Below are 12,416 nucleotides of genomic sequence, written 5' to 3'. Positions count from 1 at the left end.
TTAGAAAGGGATGTGGTGGTCATCAAGAGTCAATATGGTAACATCAGGAACAGCCAATTTTCAAATTAAAAGAACAAAACTATCAACAACCATATGAAAAAATGTTCTAAATCACTAATGATTGGAGAAATTCAAAATAAAGCAACTTTGACCTTCTACCCCAGAACCATAAGACCGGCAAAGATAACAAGAGAGTAGAATGACAAATACTGAAGAGGCTGTAAGAAAAGAGGCACACTAGTACATTATCGATGGAATTGTGAATTGATTCAATCATTCTGCAAAGCATTTGGAAATATTTCCTAAAAGTTATAAATTTCAGAAGAAACTGGGAAGACCTCTGTGAAATGAGGCAGAGCAAAGTAAGCACCCTTAGGAGAACAATTTATATAATAACATTATAGAGAAAAACAACTTTTAAAGCCCATAACAATGCAATGATAAAGCAAGAGTCCAAAAGAATGGCTGCAAATTCCAGTCATCTCTAGACAGAGAGGCGAGGAGCTTTAAATGCAGAAAGAGATAAACATTTTCAGACATGACTAATGTGAGAATTAGCTTTTGCAGGACTATAAAGTTCTGTATTTCAGACTTTTTTTAAAAATTTTGTTCAATGGTAGAATAGAGAAGGTAGCAAGTGGGACAGATTAACTTAAAAGTATCTTATATGTATGTGTGCGTAATATATATGTGTAATATATAGCATAACTATGAATTTATGTGCCAAGGGTTTCATTATTTTTATTTGCTTAATGGAAGTCTGGAGAAGCCTATGAACCTCTTCTAAGAATATGTTTTTAAAGACATAAAATAAATATTTCTTAAAAACAATTGCACAGACCCCAGACCAACTAAACTCTCTTCCAACAATATTTCTTCCCTGAATATGTCAAATTCATGCAATATTCTTTGAAAGACGTAAAAGCGAAAGTCATTTTCTTTGGCGATACTCTGATTAGTAATAGCAAGTGAAGCATAAGGCAAGGCAATATATGCTCACCATAGTTGTAATACCTCACCACTATCAAAGAGCAGGTCTAACTCAGAGTACCAATGAAAAGAGGTTTCTATGCATATGGTGAGATCAATGACTGCCTTAGCTCCATTCAGGCTTTAAGTGAAATCCAGGCTCCAGGCTCCAGGTCCAGGTCAGACTTGGGAAGATACTGAGGGGGACCAAGTTAGATTCCTATGGATGAGGGCAGGGTAAGGTCATGAAAAGGATTAAGCCTTTGGCTCCAAGATTCTGAGGTCATCCTTTTAGAAAACAGCCAGACAACCACGTGAGTACACCTCCTAATACCCTGTCAAATTTATCATGCTCCCTCCTAGATCTGTTAACACCCATGCAAGAGCAAGAGGAAGGGGTAGCTAGAACTGTGACCCAGTCCCAAGAGCCTTTGCTGCCCAGTCAGCTTTGTCTCCCTACCCTTTTTTCCTGTGACCCTATAGCCTCCTCCTCCTCCTCCTCCTCCTCCTCCCTCTACGATGATGTAATCTCCTGCCTGCCTGACCTCACCTCCTGTTTCTGTGACTTGGTCTTTCCCTCTTTTGACCTCATCTCCTCTGCCTGTAACTCAGTCTCTTCCTGTCCTCTTATCTTTTCTTCCTGTCCTTTTCCCCCTACACTTCATGAAATCACAGAATCTCAAAGTTAGGATAGACTTCAGATGCCATGTCTTCCAAAATAAGTGAACAAGATTTCTCTTGACAACATCCCCAATAAGTCATCATCCAGTCTAATATGTTATTTTTTCTAGGAAAAAATAAAAAATAGAAATATCTCTGGCAATTAAAGCCCTTCCTAATATGACTCTAAAGCATTCCCTCTCATGGACTTCTAGCCAAATTAGACTACTTATGATTCCAGAGACACAATATTCCATCTCTCAGTTCCACACTTTTGAACAGTCTATTCCCCATGCCAGGAAAGATCTTGTTCCTTATCTCTTCTGCTTGGAATGTCTCACTCCCATCAAGACCCAACTCAACTGTCACCTGAATTTGAGATGGATGAGACCAGAACTCACTGATAATGGAGAATGTCTAATGAGGAAACAGGGCAGCTAGGTGGTGCAGTCCATAGAGTAGCAAGATGGGAGTCAGGAAGATTCAACTTCCTGAGTTCAAATCTGGCCTCAGACACTTACTAGCTGTGTGACCCTGGGCAAGTCACTTCACCCTCTTGCCTCAGTCTCCTCATCTGTAAAATGAGCTGGAGAAGGAAATGGCAAATTGCTCCAGTATCTTTGCCACAAAAACCCCAAATGGAGTCATGAAGAGTCAGACAATGATAATAACCATGAGGAAACATTTTCTACAAAAGCAGGTCAACACCTTCTCTAAAATTTATAACTTTAAAGAGATACTTGGGGCAATGAAAAGTTAAGTGATTTGCTCAGGGTCAAACAGTCAATAGTATCAAAGGCAAGATTTGATCGTAGGTCTATACTGATTCCAAGGCTAGCTCTTTATCCACTAGGCCAGACTATCTCTCTTTAAGTATGTGTGTGTATATGTATATATGTGTGTGTTATGTATGTGTGTTTGTGTGTGTGTGTAGGTCTAAGTATATATAGATACACTTATTTCATATATACTTATATAAATTATATATGTAAATGTCATATATATACATATATATATATATATATATATATATATATATATATATATATATATATATATATCTTGAGTTTGCTTCTCTGTGTAAACGATCTGTTACTCAGGAGAATTTTAGTTCTTTAGGGGCAGAGACTCACCCTGCCTTAACCCCAAGACTTCCCGTAACACATTCAGGATGGTCTAGGTTGCAGGAATACTGGCCACCCCAGGAGTGCCCTTGTTTTCTCCCTTTATCCCTCTCCTGCCTCCTGGTCATCACAGAACCTATCTAGGTTGGCTAGACAGTGGTAAGACTCATCCCTATTGGGGGCACTCACATTTATTGCCTTCTACCTTCTATAGGGCTACTTGACAGGTCACAGAACTTGGATGAGATTGGAGTCAACAACTCTATTCCTTTCAATTGGATGGAGGAACATGAGCCTTTGCCATCTGTTCTGCCACTAACTCCTAAGGTCATCCAAACCTTCCCATATGACTTGCCTCTCCGCCCTGCAGTTCTCCATCATGGTCATCTTACCTTGGAACCTGTGGGTCTTGTCATCTGTCCTACAATTGCCAACTGAACTCTGTTTTATGTTTTCTCCTCTAAGTATCATGTGAAACTCTTGAGTATAAGACTCACAATTTAAATGAATGTTTGTTGCCCTGTTTTATGCCTCACTTGCTGTGAATTATCACCAAAAGAAAATTACTTCTGCTTTTATATTTTTCAAAGAATAATACATGAATTTGATATTCATGGAAGAAAACTTGTCAGAAGAGAGCAGTATAGTTAATATTCTTTTTAGCCTGCTAGTGTTCTTAATCTGGAGTCTATGAACTTGTATGCAGGAACTACAGGAATTATCCTCACTTTTTCTATTTATATTTCCAGAGCTTGGAACAGAGGCCTTTCCTGGTGCCCCCCCACACACACCTTACCTTTTCCCATAATTACTAAGTGGAATTAAGCAATTAATCAACAATGTTCCTGAAAGTTAAATAAATATAAAAGGCCTCTCGAAAGATGTATAGAAATAATCTTGTTTGATGACCCTGTAATTATTAATAATAAATGAATCATAAAATAGGAAGATCTATGCTTCCTATAGACATTCTTCACTGTCACAGAAGAGAGAACTCAAAGATAAAGTCCATATAGATGACAGTCTTCCAGAAATTCCTGTTTGAGATTTGCATTGAGCACCCAGCTCACATAAAATTCATAATCACTCAAAAGGTTAATTCTACCATCCACACAAGAAAAACTAAGTGGATAAAGAATTGTCAAGACTGTGATAGGTAGTTGGATAAACAACTAAATTATGTATTACTATGAATATTTTAGGTACCTTCTCAAGATAAATAATAACCTGGGTCCTTCATGCCAGAGAAGGAAATCAAGTTACAATGCTTTTGGAAAATTACACAATTATTTTAATGAGCCCAAGTTTGTAGCTAAACAATGTCCCTTGAAAGACATAAGAGGAGAAATGACCTTGTTTGATGACCTCCTTATTATTAATATCAAATGAGTTATACCACTAATTTGGCCTATCACTTTGACACCAATTTTTTTGGATAATGTCAGATGGCCTAAGTCATGGAATAGTATTGCCTACTGACAATTAAAATTGAATCTCACTCTGAGAGCAACGGGAATTATAGAATTATCATGAGATCACAGATTTAGAACTAGAAGGCCACTTAAAGGGTCATCTAGTTCAGCTCCCTTATTTTATAAATTGAGACTCACAGATATTCTACTTTGCTCCAGTTCACAGAGGTAGTTAAGTGGCAAACCAAAGATGTTAAACCAAGTCCTCTAATTCCTGTAAAATATTGCAAAAATTATGCAAAATAGTGGTATATAGGATGTCACTTAAGAAATATGTAATAAAAAAGAAAATGAGGCAATCAAATAGTCAGGAAAAGAGTTCATGTATGCTTTTAGCATCCTTATAAAGTCAAGAGATTTCAAGACATTGGACATTGGATTGGAAATATCACCTCTGGCATAGAGGAGAGTTCCATATGACAAATTGTTATGATTTGCCTCACAAATGCAAAGGGGATGCCCATAATGTCCACAAATGGAGAGAATGCCCATAGTGATGAGATTAGAGATCCACTGGAGTATTAAAATATGCAACTAATAATTCCATAGTGATATTAACCAGTGAAAAGCTCAAACACTTACAAAGTTAATATATTGAAAACAATATTAGCGGGAAACTAACTAACACATTACTGCAAAAATAAGATAAATCCAACAAAGGATAAATGAGAGAAATTACAGAACTTGAAAGAGTATTTTAAAAATAGATCTGATAGACATATGGAGAGAATGTAATGTAAAAAAGCAAATATATATATATTTTTCAAGGATACAAGAAATGTGCACAGAAATGTTCATGTCTTTGGTCATGAAAAAATATAGGCAAATATAGAAAAACAGATTTTGTATTCTAGTTTTATAAATAAGTAGCAAATAATGATATCATGAGCAAAAGAATCCCATGTGAAAACTAAAAGAACAATTAAATAATGCTTGGGTGAAAATTATTATATTATTGTTTTTAAAGTAATATTATTATATATGATGTTATATATAATACACATAATAACATTATAAACAATAAATAATTTAAAATAAAACAATATATTGGATGAGGAGAGGAAAAGGTATGCCAAGGAGTTTCATCAGTATAAGGAACAACTAATTAATTCAATAATTATTGAACAAGTGACCCAAAAGCAGCTATAATATTTATACTTCTTTTGTTGATTATCACAAAGCTTTTAATTCAATTCCTCACATGTGACCTTGATAACCTGTAAATACATAAAATATATCCAAGTGGACTGAGAACAAGAGAATATTTGATGTCCATGGGGAAAGCTATTACACTAACACAAAAATGTTAAGAATAATTAATATAAAATATGACATTTTTCAGGGAGATGATTTAAGCCACTTGTGGCTCTACCTAGGTGAAAAAACAAATTATAAATATAGAAAATTAAATCAAAGACAATGAAAATAGTTGGGCTGCATTTCCAAATCTGTGGGATGAAATAAAAGCAATATTTGGAGGTATTTTTTTACAGCAGAGAGTCCTATACGATTTTTTAAATAGTAACTTGATTTTTCATTTTAAAGAATTAAGAAAGGTACAAAGCAACAGTAGAAAAAGAGAAAAAAGATGAAAATAATAATCATAATAGCAAACATGCATATATTACTTTAAGATTCGCAAAGTACTTTCCAAGTATAATCTCACCATAACCCTACGTTCTAAGGCTATTGTTATTCTCACTTTACACATCTTCGAAGTAACCAAGGCAGGCAGAATGTTAAATGACTTGCCTAGGATGAGACAACTAGTAAGTGTCTAATGCCAAATTCAACATTCTATCTATTGTGACACTTAGCTGTTTCTACCTCAGATAACACCTGAGACTAGTATGAGTTAAATTAAGAAAACAATTGAAGTGGTAAATAAAAGCAAGATCTAGTAAGAAAACCTAGTCAAAGTTAAGTAAAGTCAATATTACCAAGTTCAGGAATGAGAAAGTGATGAACACAAGGGCAAAAGTCATTTTTTAAAAGTTATCAAAGATTTCTACCTATTTTCCAATAAAAAATTTTAAGTATAAAAGAAATGATTGCTTATTTACAGGTTACTTTTAAAATGTGTAAAGCAAGAAGCAAAAAACATAAATAGACCAGTCTTAGAAGGAGAAATACCAGGCCATTTAAGATCACTCCTATGAAAATGCACCAGGATTGGATAGATCAACAAATGGATTCACTTCATCTTAATCACTCAGTAAGCACTTGGTAAGCCCTTACATGGGGCAGCTACATAGTGCAGTGGATAGAGTGCCCAGCCTGGAGTCAGAAAGACCTGAGTTCAAATCCAGCCTCAGACATTTAGAAGTTGTGTGACTCTGGGCAAGTCATTTAACCCTGTTTGCCTCAGTTTCCTCATCTGTAAAATGAGCTGGAGAAGGAAGTGGCAAACCATCCCAGCATCTTTGCCAATTAAACCGCAAATGGGGTCATGAAGAATTGAACACGACTGGAAATGACTGAATAACAAGCCCTTACTATGTGCCAGGAACTTTACCAAGCAATGAAAAAAAAACAAGCTGCCAAAGGTCATGTAGGTAGAAAGTGGCATACCTTGTATTTGAACCCACATCCTCCAAGGCAAAATGTAGCACATTGTGTCATGCTGGAAGAGCATAAACATTTATGCAACAGAAACATTTTGAAAACGGAAAATGATGGTGGACAACCTAATTCTTTCTGAGGTGAATATGATTTTGATTCCTGGACCATGCAAAATATATTAAATAAAATGTTATAAATAACACAAAGTTGTACTCTAATCCCCTCAAAATACTAATTATGACAAAGAATAATGTAAGAGTCAGTCAGCCAAAAAACATTTATTAAGTTCTTATTATATCCCAAGCACTGTGTAAGTACTAGGAAAGAGTTTGTTTAAAATCAGAAAAGGAACAATATAACAAAACATCAAGCAGAAGAAAAAGAGTCCACATGAAAATATTATTAGATGCAGCAAAAGTCCTAATAAAACATGTGTTCATTTTTGTTTTAAAAAATAGGAAAAGAAAGAGTTCTCCTTAATATGATAAGAATCATACATTTGAAACCATAAGCTAATATTACTTAAAAGTGAGAAATATTAGAAGCATTTTCACTAAAATTAAGTTTGAAGTAGGGCTATCAAGTATTACCACCCATATAAGAAGAAATGGTCAAAGCGCATCAGCTTAAGAATGAGAGGAAATTAAAGCAATCAATATGGAGAGTGGAGATAAAATAGACATACTTTAAAATAACATGATTCTATAACTAGAAAACTCAAGACATTCGGGAAAAAAAACTTATATACATAAGCAATTTGATATGAATGTAAAATCCTCTGAATTTCCATTTAAAATATGTGAAAAATCTGTACAATATTACTATTTGCAAAAACAACAAAATTTATCTAATATTTGGGCACTAGCTAATCAAGAGATATACAAGACTTCTACAAAAACAATTCCCAAATAATTTTGGCAAAAATCAAAAAAGAAGTTAATAAATGGAGGGAATAGTTAGGTCAAGCAAATATAGTGAGAACATGTTAATGTTTATCAAGTTAATTGATAAATTTAATGGAATAACAATTAAAATACCAATAGGCTATTTCATTCAATTGGACAAATTATCACTAAATTCAAAAAGAAAAATTAGAAAGGAGAGAATATCAAGAAGAGCTCTGAAGAATATTGTTGAAGTAGTACTCTCCTGATCAAATTTCCAAATATTATCATAAAGCAGCAAATTTTTAAATTTTTCTTATATAGGGCAAAAAATTGAGAACTAGCACAATGAAATAGAAAGTACACCAACAGACTTTAAAATATGGGAAGCTAGAGTTCGATAAATGCATGACTACACACAAAGGGGAATAAAATTAGGGGAAAATTGAGTAGCTCTATGGTAAAATGTGTGTTTAAATCTATATTTTATAATTAGGTTGCAACAAATTTAAACTCGACCAATGGTCTAAATACAAAACAGTAACACATAAAGAAGAAAAAAGAACGACACATTTGATCTCATTATGGAGAAAATGTTTATCATTGAACAAAGAAGAAATTCTTGATAACAAAATGGTTAAATTTGATTTTTAGAAAGTCGTGGAATTTTCCATGACAAAAAGCAAATATTTAAAATAAGGAGAAAAAAACAAGTTGGGGAAAATATTTGATGGTCTGGCATCAAGCATCTGTCAAAATATTGAAAGGCCTGACATCACTCTCCCATTCCCATACCCTATAAAGGGGGGGGGGGTGGAATGGTCAAGGGATATAAATATGTAATTATTTAAATGAAGTACAAATTATTAATAAATACTTTAAATGATGTTTAAATTCCCTAATAATCAGAAAAAAATTTTGGGCAATCTTAAAATGCCCCCTCATATAGCAGTACTTAAAGAATCAAGGATTTTGTTGGAGTAGGTCTTCCTTTCACTGAAAAAGAGCAAAACTTTTCTATACTGAGTCAACCTTCTTAAGTCACTGTTATGAAAAAAATGTATAACTCTGTAGGCAAATTGGTAATGACACTCTCAGAACTTAGCCATTTTGATCCTCAGATAATCATCGTACATATTGTCCACATTAAGGGTCTTTGTAGTTTGGTAGGATCTGCCAGAGTGAAATCCACTAGCACATTCTTCAAGAATATAGGTTCATCTCCAAGCCACCATGAGACATTGGAATAAGACTTCAGTAAGATGTTACATTTCACTAATTTAGCCAAAAGAATAATTTAAAAAATAAAAATAAAACCCAATGTAGGTAGGGCTATGGGAATACAGATAATCTATAATATTGTTGGTGGGACTAGAGACTAATATTAAGTCTTTAGAGCATGATCTGGAAGTATACAATTAGAATCATAAAGCAATATAAGAGAATGAATATTCCATTTGAAGTCAAAAGACCTGAGTCCAAATCCTGCCTCCATCACTACCTGCAAGACCTTGAATAAGTCACTTAACTCCTTGGCACCTTGATTTCTTTAACTATAAAGTGCTATATTAGATGATGTCTAAGGGTCCATTTCAGCTGTAAAAGCTTATGATCATAGAAACCAATGTGAGATTTTATTCTAAAGATATCATAAAAATGTATATATTTATATAGACTCATAGTTTATTTTCAAAGGTGAAAGACGAGAAACAACTTTTATATCCAAGAGTAGGCAAGAAGTTGAGTAAGTAGTAGTATATTAATGTAAGGAAATGTTTTGTCACTATAGAAGTGACAAGAAAAATACAAGGAAATATGGAAAAATACATATGAAGCAATTCAAAACAAGATCAGCAGAACCTTGGTATCAGTTTCATGGGGAAAGACTTCAAGATCAAAGACCCAGAAGAAAGAAAATGCAGGATGTGTTCAGCGATTGATTTAAACAAAGCCTAAACATCTGCAAGGCATGCTTTGGATCTCGACAAGAATGCTGAAAATAGAACTGGGACCAGCAGATTCCGTTCAATTCAACAAGCATGAATTAAGTACTTACCATCAGATATTAGGTGGGGGTCTGAGAATGATACACAATAAATAAGACTCCCTACTCTGAGTCTTCCATCTTGTAAGGGGATAGATCCCATACACAAATAACTATAAAACATAAAAATACACAAAAAGGGGATTCAAGAGGTATCAACAACATGCTCCATAAAGAAGAGACTTACCAATGGGAACTGTCCAGAGAGCGAGGAGGAGAGGCCCAAGTCCCAGCATATAGAGAACCACTTTCATGGCCACCTGACCTCCTCTATCTACTCTTTGAGATTCCAACAGACTGCACTTGGGGAGAGGAGTGAAAATTACATTCTGGGAAATAAATGTATAGATACAAATACTAACAACGGCTTCACATTGGAGGCCATTGGAAACCTCAATTACCTTTTCAGAGATTATCAGAGGGTTTCATCTGTCATTAGTGCAGCCAAACAGCCAATGGGGTTATCAGCCTCAAATAGCACCATACATGAGTGAAGAGGCCCTGTTATTGTGGGTTTCCTCCAGACACCGATAACCCACTGACTGGGGGCTAAACAGCTGCACACAGATTCCATTCTTATGAGTTCTCATCTCCACAAATTCTTCTCAACAAACATACCTATCTAAGGACCATTATTTGCAACACGTTTTATAAAATGATGGCAAAAATCATGTGGGAAAATAAAGGCATGCAACTTGAATCAGATCTCTAACCAGGGTAGTATTTTTCCATGCTAATCATGACACAATAAAATTAATTATCTAATCCCTCATTCTTGATTCTACTAAGGCCCCTTATTTTGTTCCCCCTCTTATTCACAGATTCACACAATTGTACAATTAAAGCTACTAATTACATCTTTACTCTGACATTTACTACCTGTGAGGCAATCGCTTCTCAATAGACCTTAGTTTCCACCTTTGTAAAATGAGAGGAATGGGACAGATAATCTCCAAGTTCCTTTCCCATTCTCAATATGATGATCCCATATGAACGATAGGTTTTTTTTATAAGTCATCTATCCCAAGCCTTACTCAAAGCATCAGTCCTATCTACAAGGGCCTTGATATGTGATCATTCGTCTTTACTTTTTTCCAGAAACTGTCCAAATCAATATCATTTCTTTTTCATATCTAACCAGAAAACCACAGTCCACCTAATACCAGCCATTGTTGATACCAGTTGTATCTACCTATCAACACATTTAAAAGGAAAGGAAACATGAGTTGCCCAAACATCTTTACTACAGAACATACTATCGATAGAAAAAATACCAAATTTGGAACCAAAGAACCTATGTTTAAATCCAGGTTCTGCCAATCAATACTTGCCTGACATTCATTAAGACTTTATCTTTACCTCCTATGATTCTCATATTTTGACCATTCATTAGTAAGCATTTGTGTCTACAATGTGCTTAGCACTATCATTCTATAAGAAAATGCACATTTCAAAGAATTTCAATCTTGAAACATTCACTCAATATCTGTTGTTTACGAGTATCATCCTAGGTGTTACGAAGGGCACAAGAGAAAAATTATTATATCATTGTTGTTATTGTTAGTTATCAATAATATTATTATATATAACGTTATATGCCATACACATAATAGGATTATAAAATAAAGATTTTAAAATAAAATAATATATTGGATGAGGTGTGGGAAAGGTGTGCCAAGAAGTTCCAGCAATATAAATGCTAACTAAATAATTCAGTAATTTTTGAGCAAACAACCCCAAAGCAGCTAAAATATTTATACTTCCTTTATTGATTATCACAAAGGTTTTGATTCAGTTCCTCATTTGTGACTTATTCATATACTATAAATACACAAAATATATCCAAGTAGAATGAAAACAGTTAAGTATTTGATGTCCATAGGGAAAGCTATTGCACTAACACAAAATTGTCAAGAATAACTAATATAAAATGTGATTTTTTTCAGGGAGGTGGTTTAAGCTCATTGGGGTTCTGCCTAGCCTTAAATCCACTATCATTTCTCCTAAATAGAACTAAGTATGGCTTCCAAAGTAAAGAAATGAAATGAATATATCTTATTAATCACTTTATTTATATGGAAGCCACAAAGCCATATGGCTCCAACATGGGGGAAAAAACACACATTAAAAGGTTTTTTTTTTTTTATCTTGTGGAATTTTTTTCAAATGATCTTTAAAAGTCATTTGGATTTGACCATAAGTTCTCTGACGTATACAAAGGAAAGATGGAGACTTAAGACTTGAATGCAAGGTCACTTTGAACCCACGGATAAAGGCAATGTCTATAAATAATTTTGTTTCTTCCAGGCAAGACATATCAAATATGAAAACAGTAGAGAGAAGGCAGTCACTGAATATGAGAGACTTGGGCATCCTGAAATCAAAGTTGAATAGGAAAATATATTTAAAATAATTAATACCCAAATATGACCAACTTCACATATACTATCAGGTCTGTAAAATGGACTGTAATAGACAAGGAAATTATATTAAAGAAAATTTACACAATATTAACAAAACATAGAGCCCACTATTCTAAGGCAACTACAATAAGATGAATAAGAAGGAGAATGATAGACATTTTTAGAGAACATGAAGAACAAGTCAAAAACCTACAGAAATACTTTTGAAATAGATACTACTTTATAAAGTAATCATAAGAGCTGATTAATGAGCACATATAACCAGAGAGTCAATGAAT

At 34.2% G+C, this 12,416-nt stretch overlaps 1 protein-coding gene across 1 annotated transcript in view; it reads right to left on the bottom strand.

Annotated features, from left to right (window-relative positions):
• Positions 1 to 3,559, bottom strand: part of LOC118829484 (scavenger receptor cysteine-rich domain-containing protein SCART1-like) — a 33,794-nt gene extending 30,235 nt beyond the window's left edge. Inside the window, exon 1 of the mRNA XM_036736486.1 lies at positions 3,550 to 3,559. Coding sequence (XP_036592381.1) covers positions 3,550 to 3,559 — 10 coding nt within the window. The remainder of the gene's footprint in view (positions 1 to 3,549) is intronic.
• Between the last annotated feature and the right edge of the window lie 8,857 nt (positions 3,560 to 12,416).

Source organism: Trichosurus vulpecula, chromosome 8 (genome assembly GCF_011100635.1).
Source record: "Trichosurus vulpecula isolate mTriVul1 chromosome 8, mTriVul1.pri, whole genome shotgun sequence".
Classification (NCBI taxonomy): domain Eukaryota; kingdom Metazoa; phylum Chordata; class Mammalia; order Diprotodontia; family Phalangeridae; genus Trichosurus; species Trichosurus vulpecula.
The sequence above is the reverse complement of the archived record's forward strand: the minus strand, read 5'-3'. Positions and strand labels throughout refer to the sequence as shown.